Source organism: Hemitrygon akajei, chromosome 11 (assembly GCF_048418815.1).
Source record: "Hemitrygon akajei chromosome 11, sHemAka1.3, whole genome shotgun sequence".
Taxonomy (NCBI): Eukaryota; Metazoa; Chordata; class Chondrichthyes; order Myliobatiformes; family Dasyatidae; genus Hemitrygon; species Hemitrygon akajei.
The window spans coordinates 147,635,018-147,656,409 of NC_133134.1; the positions used below are offsets into that span (position 1 = coordinate 147,635,018).

The 21,392-nt window shown below is 36.4% G+C and overlaps 1 protein-coding gene across 3 annotated transcripts in view; it reads right to left on the minus strand.

Moving 5' to 3' along the window:
* Window positions 1-207: 207 nt before the first annotated feature.
* dnmt3bb.1 (DNA (cytosine-5-)-methyltransferase 3 beta, duplicate b.1) overlaps window positions 208-21,392 on the minus strand; it is a 237,770-nt gene continuing 216,585 nt past the window's right edge. The window contains exons 19-22 of one of the 3 annotated variants that reach the window (XM_073061889.1): window positions 14,763-14,846; window positions 14,094-14,163; window positions 5,518-5,636; window positions 208-4,596 (exon numbers count right to left, since the gene is read on the minus strand). In XM_073061889.1, coding sequence (XP_072917990.1) covers window positions 4,455-4,596; window positions 5,518-5,636; window positions 14,094-14,163; window positions 14,763-14,846 — 415 coding nt within the window. In that variant the 3' untranslated portion in view covers window positions 208-4,454. Of the gene's footprint in view, window positions 4,597-5,517; window positions 5,637-14,093; window positions 14,164-14,762; window positions 14,847-21,392 lie in introns of those variants that run through there. The other 2 variants (XM_073061890.1, XM_073061891.1) reach the window with 2 other exon arrangements.

Consider the following 21,392-nt stretch of genomic DNA (forward strand, 5'->3'; position numbering starts at 1 on the left):
GTCAAGCAGTCTATCATAACCAAAGAAAATTTCTGAGGAAGCAACACCTATGAAAAAAATTGTTCTCCAGTGCATTTACAGTTTAAAATTTTTTTGCAATGGTAATTAACTCTTGAAAAGTGTATGATATTGAAATCTGTATGCAAGATTTTTCAATTCTCAATAATAAGTACTCAAATTAATCAACATTAAAAACAAGCATAACAATAGGGGATAATCATTTATTGTAAACAGATAAGCAGTGCTACAACTTGTACCTCTGAGCTCACGCACAAGGAATAGTTAAATTCTTTGTGCCACGTAGTAAAGTGAAAGTGATGAGTATTAAAACATGTTCAAACATGCTTTTTCTAACAATGGAAATTGTTTATATATAAAGCAAAAACATGAGAATCTTTATAAAGTAATTACAATTTTGAAGTGTTTTAATGCTAGTCATCACAACATTTTTGATAGACGGCTCACTTGAAACAAACGATGAAATAAAAAACAATTCCACGTACAGTAGCTGCACCCCATTATAAATGTAATATATTGTAAACAGTGTTTATTTAAATGTGCAGAGGGATAAATTCAGGTAGTTTCACTGATGTTCCTTGTATGTTACTTATGCTTTAAAATAAACATACTAATGGCACCATTTAAAGCATTTCCAAGAGAAAAAAACTGTAGACTTTCTTTTCATCAACATTTAGAAAGTTACAGTTATCTTAAAATAGTCACATCATTTCAACAAATTTTCTTGAACAAAATGCACTCTAACTTTGTATGTGTTCATTACGTTTAGACAAGAATTTTAGAAATGCTATTGTTGATCACATAAAATTAGAAAAATATAAAGGAAATAAGATTTATTAGAAAAAGTAGAAAAATGCAATTCGATTTTTCAAAGGGATAATTCAAGACATGTTTTAGAGTTGGAGATGCTAAAAATTCTTCACAAGGATACACATTGTAAGATGTGTCCTGTGCAACCTACTTACAACTCAGTGACTGACTTTGTTAATTCCATAGAGGAAATTGAAGATTTTAAATTTGGTCTTCCGACAAATGATGGAATTATGAAGTTCCTACTGAATGATGTTTAATAGTAAACATCACTTAGGTTTCATAGTCTTTTAATAAAGATTAACTATGTTTGTTACAGAATAATTATAAATACGTGCATTTTAGACATATTTATAAGGAATTATTTCAAGTTATAAGCACCATCAACCTTACAGAAAATATAACACATCGTCATAGAATAAACACACAAGTTCAGGTGGTGATAACTTTTCTTTGGCCATGATATTAATACTCTTAAGTTCAATGGGTAAACTGCAAATCCTTACTTACAAACACTTCAATTTTTTGTGACTATTTTGAAAAATATTAAAAATAAATTATTAATTTTACATAGTGATGTTAAATGGATGCTACAGACTATATCACTATCGATTACACTCCTCAAAAGAAAAATATCCTTTATATCCCAATAAGCATAAGTCTATGCATGTTTATTCCAGTGAAGTTGGGAATTGGAGTTTTAGAACTTTGTTTGTATGGGTACGGACTATTTTCATACAGGAAATTACAACTGAGATGAGTCCTATCCTTACTGAATGTACAAAGAGGATATACATGAGGTGATGGAAAGCAAACAGGAACCAGAACACTATCTGATTTTTATCTCCCTCACTTATGGATCTTGTGGCTAGCCATGATGCCATACAGCAATCCAAGGCAGAATAAACAAATGGATTTTGTTGTTGCCACAGTCACAGCTAGCCTATATTATATCTGCATCCTGCTTTAGTTTGATATTTTATTGGTACCATAAATCAGCTTGTTATTGCTTTGCATTATGTTCAGTGCTGCCCTTTGATGCTAACAAAATATGCTAATAAAAGAAATTTCCAATGATAGCATTCAAGGCAGTAATCCCAGTGCATAACTATTCACAATAGAAATGTAATTACTTTCCAGCAGAAATGGCTTATCAGATTGTACTTGTTTTAAGATACACAAAATCCAGTTTTTGAAGTATTTAAAAAAAGACAAAGCACCTGAATCAAAAGTGATTTACTTTGGGTAGTTTCTTTCCCTTGTCAGTTTTATTTTCTCTCTTACCTTTCTTAGGTATGGACCTAAGTAAGCCACTTGGGCATAGAGAAATTTTGGCAGTAAATTCTAGCTTTATCCTGTTTGCTGTTAGCTAAAATTTTCAGCAGAGGTATAAACAGGAAATATGACCAAAATCTCCATCACTTGCAGCTATACAATCCAATTCCATAAGCACCAAGGATTAAGCCTCAGACCTGTTTGAAGTAGATTGTTTAATTGTTACCTCGTTAGATCTCCTGAAAGTATCAGGGAGCTGTAGAGTTTTTCCAGTATTTATGTGATTTCTGTTAATGACTAGAATATACAAAAAATATATTTTGTATAATTCCTATTGAATTCAATTACTTTATTAGCTCTAAACTAGTTCTAAATTAAAAGAGAGAATTCACACCAAGGACTGGGTTCATTTTCAATTCAATTTAAAAAATCTGAATTTTAATTCACCACGTTTTTGGAATTGTCAAAATGAGTAGAGCAGTCCAGAGCAATTAGTGGAGCTAATTACTATCTAGAATAAATTGCATTAAATTTCAGTTTTGGTTTCTTGGTTAATGCTATGTTCAGATTCAAAGATACAAGCTGAAATATCATCATTTTAAATTTGCTGATATTTCTTTGTAAAGATAGCTATTTATAATGAGCTTCGGCACTGGCATGTATTAATTGTTTAACAAAGTTTGAGATAACTGAGTGGTATGATATATTAGGATACTTAACAGAAAACCAGCCATAGTTATGTAGAAACAGTATTAAATTTAAATCCTTATGGACAGAGGTTGGGGAGTGAAAATTTTAGAAATAATGTAAGTAATATGCCTGCAAAGTTAGAACTGAGACACGTTAATCACAGGATAGGAATCCACTGTTTCCATCATGGTATTTGATTCCTCAATTAAAGGGTGATCCATTCCTAGGAATGGATTAACACCACAAATATATAAAAATAAGCAAAATGTTTATATGGCAGAAAGATCCTAATATAATTATGCATAAAATCAATATATTATTTTGCTACAAATACTCCAAATTGGCATGCCCTTGTAGGTTTTTGATATATTGGCGTGGTATAATCAGAATGACAAGATGCACATTAATTCCTGTATTGCTTTATACTCTGAATTATTTATCCTGACATCCTTCCTGGTGGCTGGAGGATTTTATTAGAGGTCAGAAATTCTGTAAATTTAAGGTGTTAAGGAAAAGCTACAAGGTAAAAATTTTAAAAAAAAGGCCTTTGCAGTTAGCCCTGCAGCAGCAATGCCTGAGGCTTGGGAGCAGGCCCTTAGTGAAGTCTGCACAGTACAGCGTATGCTGTCAGAAGAAGGATGGAGAATTTTACAAAAGTAGCTTAAAATATAAAATGTAACTTCTACATTTTGAGAATAAAATTGTATTGCAGTCTTGAATAAAAAACCCTAAGCATTACCTTGACATGATTCTATTATAATTACAGTCATATATTTCAGTTGAAAACTTTAACATGGAGCAGCAACAAGAATATCACCTTACCAATAAAATTTGAGCTATTTCTTTGAGTGTAATTTTGACTATGAACATGATTGTGAGGGATGTCAACAGTACAGCTTCATTAGGTCACCCTCCTTATGCTGTTTATAGACATTGCCTTGGTTTAAACTTAAATGATTTCCATCTTTATAATCTTTTTTTGCTCATTTACAGATCTGAAACCCTTGCTAAAAATACAAAACATAAACAGATTAAACAATATATCATGATTATTCAACAACTAAACATAAAATAGGTTACAGAAAGAAAATACAATTTGCTGAAAAGCAAGTGAAAATATATTGGAATACTGTTTAAACAGGACAACAACTTCAATGTTTTTGAATAATGATTTTGAATCTGTTATGTTTAACAGATTGAGATTTATTATCCATCTACCTAAAATCCAACTACTGATATGTGTATTATAACAATAAAAGTTTAGAAAATTGGTTGAAAATCTAAAAGGAGGACAATAGCACCATCAAAAGCCCTTAAATCCCATAAAAAGACCAGCTACAAAGTACACTAGAAAACTGTGAAGTATAATCCTCACTCTATCGTAAGAAAACTACAGCTAAAAGTAGGAATTCTGTTTTCTTCCCTTATAAAAGATGAGATTACAAAAGCTAAAACAACTATAGTAGGCATGCTTGCTACCTACCCTGTCCTGAGTTGTGACTGTGTGTAATGGCCACAGTATCATACATGTACAGCATGCAACCTTCACAATAATGTCAATCAAATGTGTCACAGTATACTGAAAACCAGTCTGGATTTGTTTTACTAATTAGTTTCTAAATAAGCACCTTAAGTTTCTGAAAGGCAAATATTAGACTGTATTATTCACAAGCAAAATAATCCTTCAGTGGTGCAAATAGGTGGCGAATAACCGGCACGCTCCATGACCTTCCAAGAAGTTTTTGTCGGGCCCCTCTTCCCATGTTTGACACATCTGTATAATGTACTGGAAAGCCAAAAATCCTGCAGGGAGGGAAGAATGCAGCGTAACATGATTTGGAAGAAATCACAGAATTATTTATAAAACATAAATTACCTAAAGTATGCTTCCAGGTTAGACTTTTCCTCCTCAAAAATATATGCAGATTAAAAGAAGGCATTCAGAATTTGAGTTGGTTCCTTATATAGATGTGACATGATCTAATTAATCATCATCTATTCTGCTTAATTAGTATTAATCTCTGATAATATTTTATGATAATACAGATGGAAAAGGAAGTATTTGATGCAGTTAGTTTTTACTTTCAATTGTAGATTTGATTCATTTGCTAAATATATAAACTAAAACTCCAACAGTAGTCAAATGGACTTGGAATGGAAGCACTTGAATTTAGGAAGAAAACAAACAGGATTGTGTGGAAGAACATTTCAAGATGTCATTCACACTGCATAACACCATTCTCTGGCTACTTCAATCTGGCTTAAGCACAAAAATGAAACCAGATGTATAACCTTAGACCAGTTAAATATACACAGTGTAATTAAAGCAGATTTTTATTTTGCTGTAACCATTTCTTTTTTGCACAGAAATTTTAAATTTTCTGATTGCAATTTTCTAAGGCAACTTGGATATAGAGCATTTTCAGAAAGCTAATGCAATCAACAGCTCATCATAATATTCCATTGTTATTGGCTTTCCTTTCATGTGTTTTACTTTACAGTAATCCATATCTGATTTGCCATTAGTGTCAAAAATATGACTATCTCAGGTTTAACTATAGCTTACCCTTGATTCAAGTTATGTGATCAGATACTGAATGGAGACTGATGTTTGAATGAAAGAAGTAACTGAAATTAGATTCAAAGAGCTTGAAATAAGAAGAAAAAAAATCATTTAAAATGTGAGTGAAATAGGCATTTAAAAGAAATGTTAGTAAAGCTCACCTTTCCAGTTCTGTGCACCACAGAATGTCCTCCTTCCCATTCATGATAACAGGGAAATGCTGATCCTTGCCTTGCTTGATGGAGTTCGATCTTGTTGTTATGGTCCTAACTTTGCTAAACTGTGAAACATTATAATAAAATCATCAAGGCCCACTTCATGAGATATCCAACCAAAATCTGTTTCAACACAGTACAAATAAATGACAACCTCTATTTCACAACAGAATACACTATGAATATAGTTATGAATATAATACTCTGTATATTCATAATTCTCATGACTTTCAATGAACTTGATAGAACATGCATTTATGATTGTACTAACATAGTAGTCAATTCTCTGACTGTTGCTCTCTGTAAGATTATATTCCAGAAGGATATGGTGAAAGGGAGTTTCTGGAATAGTTGCACTGCAGTTGTTCTGTAAACTTTGAGGTAAAGCCTTTGAACAGAAGCTCAACCTGCCTTTACTACTTCATCCCGCTAAAAATGAAAATTCTCAACACAAAGCTCCTTGGCATTCAAAAAATTAACTTTCAAGTACATTTGAGAAGTCATGGAATATGAAAAGCAACTGGCTAATATTATTCCCAAATTATTTACATGAATTGTAAATAATTGAAGCTGCATAGTTACAAATTTTCCCACAGCTTCAATCCTGGCAATTAAACTGAGATGGTACTTCTGGAATTCATTGGATCAGAGGAGAGCACTTCTTTTACATTCTGGACAAGCATTACTTCAGTTGTACCTCTCCTGGTGTTCAGAAAACAGGAGTTTCAATACCACAGCTTGCAAATGTATGGTTGCAACTCCAGTGCGTGCCTCGTAGGAGGCCAGAATTTCACTGACCTCCCCTCTCAATTTCAGCCAATATCCTATTGGTTCCCTGAGTCCGGAGGCTGTTCAGAAAATGTAAGATACTAATCTTTCATGGCTCATGCCACTTATGCACTAGGCTGGGTTTTTTACAAATTGGCACAACCCCTATGATTTATCGATAGCTTCTTAGCCCAGTGTCTTGGCCTAAAGAACTGCAAGGCTATGTAAACTGGAAATTTCAAAACAGACACCAACAGATTTTTTTTATTACTAAAGAATATTAAAGGATAGAAAATCAAGGCTAGTAGGCCAATTTTAAATGTAGATAAACTAATTTTTTTACTGGTAAGGTAGAACAGACCCGAGTAGCCCCCTCCTCTATGTCCACATTTTCAATATCCCATTGGGAAGACATTAGGAAAAGTGAAGAACAGATCATTAGTAACCTGCTTAATAATGTACCCATGGTCTAGATATTGAGAGATGCAGCTTATATTCTCAGTAAAAGGCTGAAACAAACTAGTCATAGTGTGGAGCTTTTAGCATCCCACGTCATACAGCAGGCAACTGGATGAAGTGTGACGGCCTGGAGAAGGTGGGATGACATGACAGTATTTTCTGTAATCTTATTCTATCCATTTTACCAACTCCACTATATTTTTCTGCAGCTGAAGACTATCCTCTTCACTATCTGCAACACCAGCCATGTCTGTGTCATCTGTGAAATTACTAATCCTATATCTTCCAGATGGTTAACACATATAACAAACAGCAAGGGCCCCAATCTTCCTGCTTCCTATTCGATTAGCCAAATTGTCCTGGATCCTATGGAATCTTCTACAGTCCATATGCATGATGTCATCAAAGGCCTTGCTTAAATCCATGAAGGCTACATCAACCACAATGCCCTCATCGATATAATATGTCCTTATAAAATGTATTCAAATTAGTCGGACAAAATCTCCTCTTAACAAACCATGCCATCGACCCCTGATCAAATGCTGTCTTTTGAAGTGCAGATTGATTTTGCAGATTTTTTTCCCCTAAGGATGTTAGACTCGCCACTCTATGAGTACCTGGTTTATTCCTATTCATTTCCTGAATAAGGGTACAAAATTCATTGTTCTCCAATTATGTGATACCTCTTCTGTGGCTAAAAAGTGCTTAATATTGTTGCACCAGAACCCAGCAATCTTCTCCCTTGCTGGCCATATTATCCTAGGAGACATCTTTTCTAGCTCTGAGGATTTAATCATCTTTAAGGCCACTAATATAACTAAAACCTCCTCCTTTACAATCTCCTATTGATTATGTGATAGATCCTGTTGATTATGTGATAGATTCTCTTTCAGGAAGCTTGTTGCATCTGAATGGTTGAGAAAGATTGTAGGAAACAGTATCAGTACACTACACATGGCCCTTTTGGAACCTACAAAAGCCCTTGTCCTTAACAATCATTGAAATTCTTCTCCATTTTATGTCTGCTATGTAAGTGTACGTAATCTGCAGACTTACTAGTGGTACCACAACAAACTCAGTTTCAAAACAAAAACAAAGGCTGAGAGAATGCAGTGAGTCAAACAGTATCTGTGGAGGCAAAAGATGTAAATTGATATTTCAGGCCAAGACACTGCAACTGAAAGGGAATAGGATTGTTGATAGGTGCACGGGTGATTGCAGTGCAGGTAGATGGTGGTAGTTGGGGGGGGGGGGGGGGTGTATATGATCGAGGCTGGTGGTCAATAGGTGGAAGCAGATGAGGAAAAGATGACTGGTAGATGGAACCAGATGGTGGTGGGGGTTGAGAACAAAGGATGGTAGGTGATAGTGGAACCAGATTGGAGGAAATAATGGACACAAGGAAGCATATGGGAAAAGGGGATAAGAGCTATGAACAAAGGGAATGGATAAGTTAAAATCACGTAAAACTGGAAGCTCCAACACCAACCTGACTGTCCTCTGACTTTTCTTCCACAGGCCAATCGTAAATCAGAAGAACAACATCTCATATTCCACTTGGATAACTAGCAATCCAGTGGTATGAATGCTGAATTTTCCATTTTCCCACATGTTCTCTTCTTTCACACACCATCAGTTCATCTAGTTTTCTTCTTTTGTTTATCTCCTCCTAGCCCCTCTGCCACCAGGTTTCATCTGCCCATCATTCCCTCACCACCTGGCACCACCCAGCACATCGTCCCATGTACTGGCAGCTTTTCCTGTACCCTCAGTCCCAATGCAGTGCCTCATCCAGAACATCAACTTGCAGACACTGCTTGATCCAGCATTTGCATTCTCTTTCCCTTCAAACCAAATTCAGCGATGTTAAACAAAGTTTCTTCACCTATCCAAAAGCATTGAAAATGCAAGTTTTAGGGGAATCGCACAATGGACATATGGTTCATAAAAGCGTGAAGGAGGTAGCGAAAAGTTTTGTTTAATAACTAGGATTGAGATTAAGGATCACAGAGATAATAAATAAGTAAATTGGCCAACACATCTTACAGAGACAGATATGTACTTGGGCCCCTGAAAAGACAGGGTGCATTTCTGGCAATTCTTGCTTATCCTTAAAATATAATGTTAAAATATATTGATGTTGGATGATGTGACAAAATAAATGTGTGTTAATACGAATTTGTTTCATAAATGACCAAAATTAAGCACTGTTATCTATAGGGACAGGCTTGACTCTGACACATGTCCAGTGAATATCCCACTAATAGCATAATCAATATTCACATTAAAGTGACTGATTCCCAGTGTTTTGGAGTACTGGATTTGATAAGCAGTAAACAGTGCTCCTCAAAGAGGAAGGGGAATAATGGTGAAAGTCTGCACCAACTGGCTTCAGTAGAAATCTGCAAATGTCAGAGCAAAATTTAAATATTTGTCTATACCAAAGTTTAATGCAAAAAACAGAAAATATAGTTCAGTATTATAGAGTTGAATAATGTATGCAGTTTACAAACATCCATTTGTCAATTTTGTCCATATTGGAAAGTACAAAAAAATCACTCAATACGATTACCAGTCCTCCAGAGTATTTGTAATGAACTTCATTTTTAAAAAATGGCAATATATGACTGATAGAGAGAATAATTACTAAAAATTGAGGGAACAGAGGCAACGAGTTCTGTAGGACAAACATATGTACATATGTCAGAGTTTTGAACATATAAGCACAGTATAGTCCTTTCGGCCCATAACGTTGTGCTGACTTTTTAAACTTACTCCAAGACCAACCTAACCTTTCCTCCCACATAGTCCTCCATTTTTCTTTCATCCATGTACCTATCCAAGAATATTTTAAATGTCCTTCATCTTCCTCTACCACTACCCCAGACAGTGAATTCCAAATGAATTTTCTGTGTAAAAATCTAACTCTGACATTACCCACTATAGTTTCCTCTAATCACCTTAAATTTATATCCTCGTGTATTAGTCATTGCCACCCTGAGAAAAAGGCATGGCTGTCCATTCTGTCTATACCCCTTGTCATCTTATATACCTCTATCAAGTTCCCTCTTATTCTCGGCTCTAAGGGCAAAAGCACTAGTTTTTTCTCAGAAGACATATCCTTTAATCTAAGCAGCATGCTGGTAAATCTCCTCTGCACCATATTTAAGGCTTCCACACTCTTCCTGCAATGAGGTGACCAGAATTCTAAGTGTGGTCTAACCACAGCTTTATAGAGCTGTATTGACTAACAAAGACCAACACACCATATTAACCTGTGCAGAATCTATGGACTTGGACCCCAAGATCCCTCTGTCCCTCCACACTGCTCAGAATCCTGCTGTTAACTTTGTATTCTGCCTTTAAGTTCAACTTTCCAGAGTGTATAATGGTCGTTGGATTGAATTCCATCTGCCACTTCTCAGACCAGCTCTACATCTGGTCAGTCTCCCATTGTAACCTACAACAACTTTCTATCCACACCACCATCTACCTTCATGTCATCTGCAAAATTACTAACCCATCCTTCCACTTCCTCATCCGTCATTTATATATTTAAAAAAATCACAAAGAGCAGGGGTTCCAGAACAGATCCCTGTGGGCACCACTAGTCATGGACCTCCAGGCAGAATATGCTTCACCTACTACAACCCTCTGCCTTTTGTGGGTGAGCCAGTTCCAAAGCCAGGCAGCCAAGTTTTGATGGATTAGTTTGAACTTAATAATATTATGGAAACTCATATGTACAAGTTCCCATAATATATGGTTGTCTGTAAGTTGGGGTTCTTAGATCAGGGATGACAGTGGTCCAAACTGAGAATTGTATTTACAAGCATTATCAGGGGAAAGGGCTAACTACTGTTCCCAGAGCTTAGATTACATCAATTTAGATTGGTTATGCCCATTCATGGATTCTTTGGAATTTTATATCTCTTTACTGAAATTGCTAAGTTTGATCAATGTGAATTATCCTGGGACTTAAGCAGCAGAAAGAAAAAAAATAGTCAAAGTTATGAATATGCGTGGACTACTATGTGTAGATCATTGGGCTCTCTTCCAGGGAAGTTGGACCTGTACAGAAGAGATAGTTTGCACCTGAACTGGAAGGGGACTAATAACCTAGTGGGAAGGTTTGCTTATGGTGTATGGTGGGGTTTAAACTAGAGTTGCAAGGGGATGGGAATGAGAGTGCCAGAACAGTTTGTAGACAGGTTGTGGAGACAGATGTTAAAAGAATCTCAGGGTTGTATGTATATATGTACTCTGATAATAAAATTCACTTTGAACTATTTGAATTTTGGTAAGACCTCAGATGAAGTGAGGAATCAAAAGATTGAGCATGGTGTGACTGGGGTCCTGAGCTGCGTATATTTCAATGCAAGAAGTATCGTAGGAAAGGAGGATGAGTTTGGGGCATGGATCAATACATGGAATTATGGTATTGTAGCCATTAGTGAGACTTGGTTGCAGGAGGGGCAGGACCTTCAGCTCAATATTCCAGGGTTCTGTTCTTTTAGACCCAACAGAACAGGTGGGATTAAAGGAGGAAGAATGACATTACTAGTCAGGGAAAATTATCACAGCAGTGCTCCATCAAGACAGACCAGAGAACTCATCTGGTGAGGCATTATGGGTGGAATTGAGAAATAAGAAAGGTATGATCACTTGAATGGGGCTATATTACAGACCACCCAACAGTCTGAGAGACTTAGAGGAACAAGTTTGTGGAGAGATCACTGACTGTTGCAAGAAACAAAGTTTTCCACATATTGACTGGAAATCCTATAGCTTAAAAGGTCTAGATGGAATAGTATTTATCAGATATGTTCATAAAATTTCCTTTATCAGTACAGAGAAGTCCCAGTGTGAGAGTGTGCAATACTTGACCTGCTATTAGAGAATGAGACAGGGCAGGTAACATAAGTTTGCATAGGGGAAAACTTTGAATCCAGTGACCACAATGCCATTAGTTTCAAAATAAATATGCAAAAAGATAGGTCTGGTCCATATGTTGAAATTCTAATTTGGAGAAAAGCCAACTTTCATGGTATCAGAAAGGATCTGGCAAGTGTGGACTGGGACAGGCTGTTTTCTTGCAAAGGTGTACTTGTAAAGTGGTAGCCTTCAAAAGTGAAATTTTGAGAGTAATAAGTTTGTATATGCCTATCAGAATAAAAGGTAAAGATAACAAGTATAGGGAACCTTGGAATCTAAGAGATATTGAGGCCTTGGTTAGGGGAGAAAAAGGACGCGCATAGCAGGTATAGGCAGGTAGGAACAAATGATATGTTTATGGAGTACAAGAAATGAAAGAGTCCACTTAAAGAAATGACGAAGGTTGCCTTTGCAGATAAGGTGAAAGAGAATCCCAAGGGATTATGCAGATATATTGAGAACAAAAGGATTGCAAGGAACAAAATTGATCCTCTGGAACATCAGAATGGTAATCCATGTATGGAGCCAAAAGAGACCTTTAATAAAATGTTTGCATCTGTGTTTACTCAGGAGACAGGCACAGAGTTTATAGAAGCGAGGCAAAGTTGCATCAACTTCATGGACCCTATACAGATTACAGAAGAGGAGGTGTTTATTGTCCTGTGGATATATCAGGGCCTGACAGCTGCTCCTTCAGACCCTATGGGAGGTATTCAGAAATTGTTGGGGCCCTAACAGAGATATTTAAATTATCAGTAGTGATAGTTGAGGTACCAGAGGATTGGAGGATAGCCAATGTTGTTCCACTGTAAACCATATTGTTTTGTTGTTTAAGGCTCTAAACAAAATCCAGGAAATTATAGGCCGGTTAAGTCTGACATTAGATGTGGGAAAGTTATGGAAGATGTCCTGGACTAATTAAGGATAGTCAACATGGTTTCATGCATAGTAGGTCATGTCTAACCAATCTTACAGAGTTTTTCAAGGAAGTTGCCAGGAAAGTGGATGAAGGCAAGGCTCTGAATGTTGTCTACATGAACTTTAGCAAGGCATTTGACTAGGTCCCTCATGGGAAGTTGGTCAAGAAGGTTCAGTTACTTGGCATTCATGAGCAGATAGTAAATTGATCAGACATTGGCTTTGTGGGAGAAGCCAGAGAATGGCAGTAGTTGGTTGCTTCTCTGACTTTAGGCTTGTGACTAGTGGGAGTGCTGCAGGGATTGGTGCTGGGTCCATTGCTGTTTGTCATTGATAACAACAATGTGGATGATAATGTGGTTAACTGGATAAGCAGATTTGCCGATGACACCAAGATTAGGGGTGTAATGGACAATAAGGAAGACTATCTTGGCTTGTAGAGAGAGCTGGATCATCTGGAAAAATGGGCTGAAAAATGGCAGATGGAATTCAATGCAGACAAGTGTGAGGTGTTGGATTTTAGCAGGACCAACCAGGGTAGGTCTTAACAGAGAACAGTAAGGCACAGGGGAGTGTAGTAGAACAAAGGGATCACTGAAAGTGGCATCACAATTAGATAGTGTCATAAAGCCAGCCTTTGGCACATTGTCGTTCATAAATCAAAGTATTGAATACAAGAGATGGGATGTTATGCTTAAGTTATATGAGACATTGGTGAGGCCTAACTTGGAGTATGGTGTACAGTTTTTGTCACCTACCTACAGGAAAGATGCAAATAAGGTTGAAAGAGTGCAGAGAAAATTTACAATGACGTTGCCATGTCTGATAGACCCAAGTTATAAGGAAAGATTGAAGAGGTTAGGATGTTATTTCTTAGAACGTAGAAGATTGAGAGGAGATTTGATTGAGGCTTACAAAATTATGAGGGGTATAGATACGGTGAATTCAAGCAGCTTTTTTCCACTGAGGTTGGGTGGGACTACAACTGGAGGTGATGGATTAAGGGCAAAATGTGAAACGTTTAAGGGGAACATGAGCAGAAACTTCTTTACTCAGGAGGGTGAAACAAACTGCCAGTGCAAGTGGTGCATACAAGCTCAATTTCAGCGTTTAAGTGAAGTTTGGATAGGCACCTGGGTGGTAGGCACCTTGGAGGGCAACGATCCTGGTGCAGGTTGATGAAGGTAGGCAGTTTAAATGGTTTAATGGCAGTTTAAACAGACTAGATGGGCTGAAGGGCCTGTTTCTGAGCTGTACTTTTCTATGACTCTATTAATACCTAAACATTTCAGCAGAACAATTGCAGCTTCAGAGAAAGGAGACTTTAATACACTGGTCCTTAAAATAAAAATCAGTCACGGTGTTAGAGAAATTTACTAAAGGTAAATGCCTATTTGTCATTTAACAGATTAAATTATGAAGTCATGTTGTACAAAGCTTACCTTTGCTATTCTACCGTGCTCAAGGCAGTCCTGGAGTTCCAGTTTATCTGCTGAAGAAGCAACCAGGGGCCTGAGAATGTGGAAAATCTGTCTTCAGTGCCAAATATTCTATGCGTTTTCTCTATTACACATTTTCAAGCAATGCAGAAGCATTTCATTTTGTTATAGCAGAGGACTGATCACAATAATAATAGAAACACATTGATGCTGGCTCATCAACATTCTGCTTTTTGGAGAAATACAATGAAAGGGCTCAAAACTGAATTTTATTAACAACACATGAACAAATTCACAAACTAATAAAAGATCAAAAGACTGGACAGACTGAAAACAAAGTTGCCTTTATACAGTAAACTTTACAACTTCAGCCCATCACAAGGTACTTCATAGCTTATGAACAGAAATATATAAACTCATGATGTCTTGTCACTGGTGTAATTTTTAAAAGTACAGTAGACATTTTGAGCATATCAAAATAGGGAATCGTTCTAGTGTCCCAGCCAATATCCACCCCTCAGCCAACATGAAACACTTTACAATTGCTGTTTGAGGGAGAGTCCCATAAATCCTAGAAGGATTCCCTATTTCTTCTCTTAAGTAGTGCAACAGGATCTTCGAAATCCTCATGAGAGAGCAGATTCAATTAATATCTCATCTAAAAGTAGTTACCTCTGCCAGTTCTGTGCTCCCTCAGTTTTGCAGCATAGATCTTTTTGTTCAAGTCTGCGGATTGCCACTTGAGTCCACAGCCTTCTGATTCAGAAGGCCCATAAGCAAAATAACATAAACAGTGCTTTTTTATTATATAGATGTGGCAAGTGGAAAGTAGTTACCTGAATAGAATCCTTGCATATACAAATAAAATGGTATGAATTACTATGTATGTTTCTGTGCACTGGATGGATTTTGGGAAACATTTTGCTGCAGCAGTACATTTAATTAACTAATAAACCACTCACTATAAGCAACTGTCTATCTATTCTTGATAAAAGTAAGATCACAGCACATTCAGTACAGACGGAAACCATTTGGTCCATTCTGCAATGATAATATCTTTGAAAAAGTTATCCAGTTAGTCAGAAACTCCTTCCCTTCCCTATGACACTGCTACTTTCTTTCCAGTTTGCAGTCTTTAGGTAATAATCAAAGCTGATCATAAACAGTGCTATTTCTTTACACTGTATCATCTTATTATGCACAACGCAGGAAAATCTTTATAAGCTCAACAATTAAAGCAAGGAACTTACAAATAATGACATTTTCATACAATGACTTAGCTACTATCCTGCAGTTAGAAGATGGACCCTGGACCTCATAATCTATCTCATTGTGACCTTGCACCTTACTGTCTATCTGTATTGCAATTTCTTTGTATTGTAGCACTTCCTTTTGCATAGTTATTTTGCATTGTACTACTACAATGCACCGTTGTAATGATCTGTGTGGACAGTTATAAAAACAAGTTTTTTCCCCATACTCAGTAAACTGAACAACTTACCAATATCTGTTAATTTACCTGTATTGTACGTTATCTAAAAAGAGGCCAATGTCTGTATTAAAATAGTGAAGAGGAATTTTGCACTAGCAACGTAAAGCATTCATGCTTCCTCTATTGCCGTGATGAGGCCACATTCAGATTGGAGGAGCTACAACTTATATTCCATCTGGGTAGTCTCCAACCTGATGGCATGAACATCAATTTCTTGTACTTACGATAATTGCCCCCCCCCCCCACCCCATTCCCATTTCCCACTCTCACCTTATCTCCTTACCTGCCCATCACCACTTTCTGGTGCTCTTCCCCCTTCCCTTTCTACCATGGTCTTCTGCCCTCCAGCCCATTATATCTTTCACCTATCAACTTCCCAGTTCTTTACTTTACCCCTCCCCTTCTCCTGGTTTCACCCAGTACCTGTCACCTTGTACTTCTTCCTCCCCTCTCCCCACCTTCTTGCTCTAGCCTCTCATCTCTTTTTCCAGTCCTGATGAAGGGTCTTGGTCCAAAGCATCGACTGTTTACTGTTTTCCATAGATGCTGCCTGGCCTGCTCAGTTCTTCCAGCATTTTGTGTCTATTTCAAAGCATTCATATGCTAACTATATTAGTAAGCAGTAATTTCTGTATTTTTGTTTGACACCGATGTGTATGTCCATACACATACAATGTGTATGTGTATGTCCAAATGAACAGTCAAGTCATGCATATGCCATCCTTTAACTCATTTCTTTCCAACCATTTTAAAAGTAGTTTTATTTTTATACATCTAGTGCTAGAACTAAATAATTTGCATTGTACCAGTCTTAATTTCTTTGATCTTTACATCTTTCCCTTCTCAGTGAAATCTATGTATTAGCATAATCCACATACTTCAAAATCAAATTAAAATAACTATAGGAATTATGAAATGAAAATGGTAAAAACTGAAAATACTCAGAAGGCCAGTCAACAACTATGGAGAAAAGGCTTGTTTTTCTTTCTGCACAGATGTTACTTCGTCTGCTGACCATTTCCACACAGTATGTTTTTATTTACTTATTATCCTGATCTGAAATTAAACAATAGTACCATCATTCACTTTTGTACAGCACAAAGATAGGGTTTGTTTTCCTTTCATTAAAAAGATCAGATCATTAATACTAAATCATCCATAATAATAATCTTACATGTGAAATGGGGACACCTCTTTTTCCCTTATTAGGGAGAGAGCCTATGGTATGTCGAATTACTAGGTGAATGAGAGTCTTTGGGGTACTGCAAGTCTGTGTCTTTATTGATGCTTTGCTGCACGCTTGAGAGCTTGGTGGGGGCGCTGATGCTTTTTAGCTGGTGGGGGACAGGGGTTCGTTGCTTTGCTGCTGCTTATGTGTGGGTGGGGGGAGCTGGGGGGGCTTTGGGGTTCTAACATTTAACTGTCATTCATTCTTTGGGGCATTCCTCTGTTTTCATGGATGGTTGTGAAGAAAAAGAATTTCTGGATGTATATTGAATACATTTCTCTGACATTAAATGTAACTTTGAAATTTAGGATTAATTTCCATTTTATATGAGGAACTCAATCCAATGAAATTTATAAGCCTGAAAATTACAATGAGTAATACTATAGAATAAACTGCAACAAAAGGCTTTATAATGAATGCTTACTATTGAAATAAATCAATATTTAATTTATTAATTAAATTATATCTGTCCTTTATGTTTTCTAGAGATCCTATTTAGAAAACCTAGAAAACTATATTTTCTAAATATCCTACAAAATGGGTAAGCTGCATGCTTTTGACTAAGAATATTCACACTATGCCAGGTTCTGCATGAATCTTAAAAGTATTTCTGCAAACCATCGACAGTACATGCATGTAAATTGAAGGAATTCATTCTGAAGGCTTTGTAAATCATCAGTGATCAAAGAAATTTTGTCCAAAGATCCCATTCGAAATGTCTTCAAAGTGATTGTCATTGAGGTTGGGACATGTTCAGCACAACTTTGTGGGCCAAAGGGCCTGTATTATGCTGTAGGTTTTCTATGTTTCTATGAATGTGTCTACATATCCCTCAGTTGAAACTTCACTATAATGTCTGTGTAAGAGATCAGCTTAAGATGCCAATGTTTGCCCTAGCCATAATGCAACTTCCTGTTAAGTGGTGTAGGCTTGCTTTATATAGTCAGCATCCACTGTACTCTGGAATGGAGGTCCAAAAATTCAAAATATTCCTAGAGTTGAAATTCCTCTTCAACTGAGACTTATGTTGAAACTTTTCCCTGTTAGATCTTTCACCAGGAACACACCTTCACTGAATCAAAACTGGCACGCTGCCTCAGAATTTGTGTTTCAGTGATATAATTTCTCTTTCCAGAAAAAAAAGCCCATTCTACTCAATCCTTCCTCATAAAAAATGCTCATCAATTGATTCAAGCTGAATAATCTTTATTTAATTCCATCCTTACTCCAGCTGTGATCTCACCATTGTTACGTACCCGTGACACGTGACAGTGGTACCCTTGTCACGTGACTGGGGTTGAAGCTATACTGGACTTGAGGTAATGGTCTTGTGATGGTGGAGTGACGTCATTTTCCCGCCAGTAGAGATCATGTGACAGGTTTTTTTTACAGGGTATAAAAGGAGGACCCCTCCCTGTGAGGAGGGGCAGTTCGTGGCTGGATTTGCCATGTTGACTTCATGCCACTGCGTGATTTAATGTTATGACGCAGTTTAGTTGAAAGATGAAGTCTTATCTAATGCCTAAAGTTTAAAAGGTCATTGCCAGCAGTTTCTTTACAATACTGCTAGTTGAGAATCAGTGGAGAGTGAAGATCGGAGTTCGGGAGTTAAAGATCGAGGAGAATCGATTTTTGACGGTTAAACGGGTTCGACCTTGTTTGGAAGGATTTTGTTGACTATTCTCGTGTTAATCTCTGGGATTCCAGAAAGGATTGAGAATAGTGCGGTAAAGGAAAGGTCAGTGCCTTTAAGCCGTTTCGTTTCGTAAAATTCTTCATGGGAAAAGTTCCACTTCGGGGACCGAAGCAAAACGACGTGAAAGAGAATTTAAATCGTCTTAAAAAGTCTCTCCTTTTAAATGGACTGTGAGCTTTTTGAACTTTTGGCAATACTACTTTAAAAAACTGTTCTTGCAACATCGCTTTAAGGACTGTAAGCTTCATTGCTTTAAGAACTGTTTAAGCTGCCGCACAGCAGCTGATTTCCGGTTACGTCAGTGATTTGTTTACTTTTGGGGGGTTTGTTTTCAGTGTTTAATAAACATGTTATTTGTTATAAAAACCCTTGCCTAACTCATATATTTATTGTTGCCTGAATACGTAACACCATCATACTGTACAGTTGTAGCAAGAATCCCCTAGTTTTAGAATTCTAATCACTTTTACTAGATCACCTTCTTAGGTACTACACTCCACCTGCTGCTGGCACCAATACGTAATATTCTCAAACAATATAATTTATACTTCATGTTTCTATATAGTCTATCAGAGTAACTTCACATTTCTCCTTATATATTCCATCTTTTAGTTTTCTCCAAATCTATAGCCTTTGAATCTTTCTCCCAAAAACCTTTACTTCATCATTAATACCTAAATGAAACCAATAATATAAATTATAAATAGATCAGAGTCCAGCACTGATCTTATGACATCATACTTGAAAATGGCTTCTTTATTCCTACTCTTTGTATTCTATCAGTTTACAAATCCAGACTAATTCTTTAGCTCCAACCAGGCAAACTATTACCTTTTGCTACAAATTTTATTGGGTGATTCATGAAATGCCTTTGAAATAAAACAAAATATTCACCCATTTCTCTTCTCCTGCGAGTTACAATCTCAAAAACAAAATGCTTTTTCTCAGATTCTCTTTTATAAATCTTTTTTTCTCTTGAGAAATGATTTAACAAGAGGGCTCTAAAATGATGAAGCATTTGATTGGAAAGAATGCTTCCAAATGAGAGGAAGGGCTTAACTGGAGATGATTTTTCCTAAACTCTTCATTTTCACAGGACTTACAAATTTATCAATAGTTCTGTATATCGGCACACATACAAACTATTTCTCTGCCAATTCCTTATTTATTATGGTAATTTCTCCTGCATGTAAGGGAATTATATTTTATTTTGCCAAACCTTTTTATGTATCAGTAGCAATCTTTAATTTGATTATAAATTTGACCTTAGATATATGTCTCACAACATATTTAAGCAGTATTATAAGCCTTGTACTTTAATCTAATAATAAAATGAGTTTAACCTCTTGGTCACTATGTTAGAATACCGGTAATTCTCCTTGTGAAATTTTAATTGTTAATAGAACATATATTAATTGCAATATAGCTATATTAATCCCAGGAAAATATAAAATAAAGTACTAAAGTGGAAAGCTAATAACACATCAATTACGAACCACATTCCTATCTAATTTTTTAATGTCCAAACAGTCATTAGTAGTTTAGAAAATTAATGCCATTTGATAGCTTATATTTTTGTTTCAATGTAAGAGACTCTTGTTTATAAAATTGATAAATTTTCTCTGAACTATCGCATAATTTAGTTAACTGGTAGGTGAAAATCCATGTGGAAACCAGATGTGAAATATTTTATAATTTCTACAATTCATTTTTTGTTACATTTGGTCTGTTAACATCTACAGATCCCAGATAAATAAAAGAATCTTCCATTTATCAGGTAATACATGTTTGAATCATGAGTGCCAGCAGTGTCGAATATAGCAGGTCATGGATCTTTTTCGATTTCCTGTGAAGTCTGACAATGGTTTTTGAGATTTGAGGCACTTCTTTTCTTATCAACAGTGTCTGCAGGACTGATACTGACAGCCAAAATGCTCCAATCAGTGAGATATTGATGTTCACATATTAATGACAATTGTGATTTGCAGGTTTGAAAATGAATTTGGAATTGCTTATCAACAAATAACAGATTTGTTGAGAGAGGCTACTGCTACAGGTTAGGTAAATTGCCAGATTTTACACAACATGTTTAAATGACACCCTTCCAGATTAATTTCTAAATGAAAAGAATGAAAACAAAGCCACACTCTTCACTACCTTAACATTGTGCTAAGACTCAGTGACATAAAAATACCATCTGTTATTATAAACGTGATAATTTTAATTTACCAATGAGGCTTCACATTGACTTCTCTACTATTTTATATAAATATCTCTACAGATGACGGTAAACAAAATCTCCCTCCCAAATGGAACTCAAATCTCTCTGAGTGGTGCAAATCTCTCTGAGATGCTGTTCAGTGGTGCACTGGACAGCATCTAACACATTTTGAAAGTTATAAATACTGAGAATACACTTAAAGGTTAGAAAGTCCTGCTCACAGTGGTAGCAAATGTATATGAAACATGGTGGTAAGAAATTCCTCTCGCCAATGTGTAAGCAGGCCACTGAGGTTGGGTGACACTGCACAGTGAATTATTTAAGGGGACCTACTTCACTCAGAGGGTGGTGAGAGTGTGGAACAAGCTGCCAGGGCAAGGTGGATGCTGGTTTGATTTCAACTTTCAAGGGAAGTTCAGGTTAAGTGCATGAATGGGTGAGGTGTAAAGGGCTATGGTCTGTGTGCAGGTCGATGGAACTATGCAGAGTAATAGTCTAGTATGAACTAGATGGGCCAAAGGGCCAGTTTCAGTCCTATAGTTCTCTATGACTTCAACAGAGCAGAAGATAACTTTTTAAAAACCAGTTAAAACATATAAAATTAGTTCATGTAGAATGTCATATGAAAAGATCAACATTCATCTACCAATACTCCCTTGAGTAAT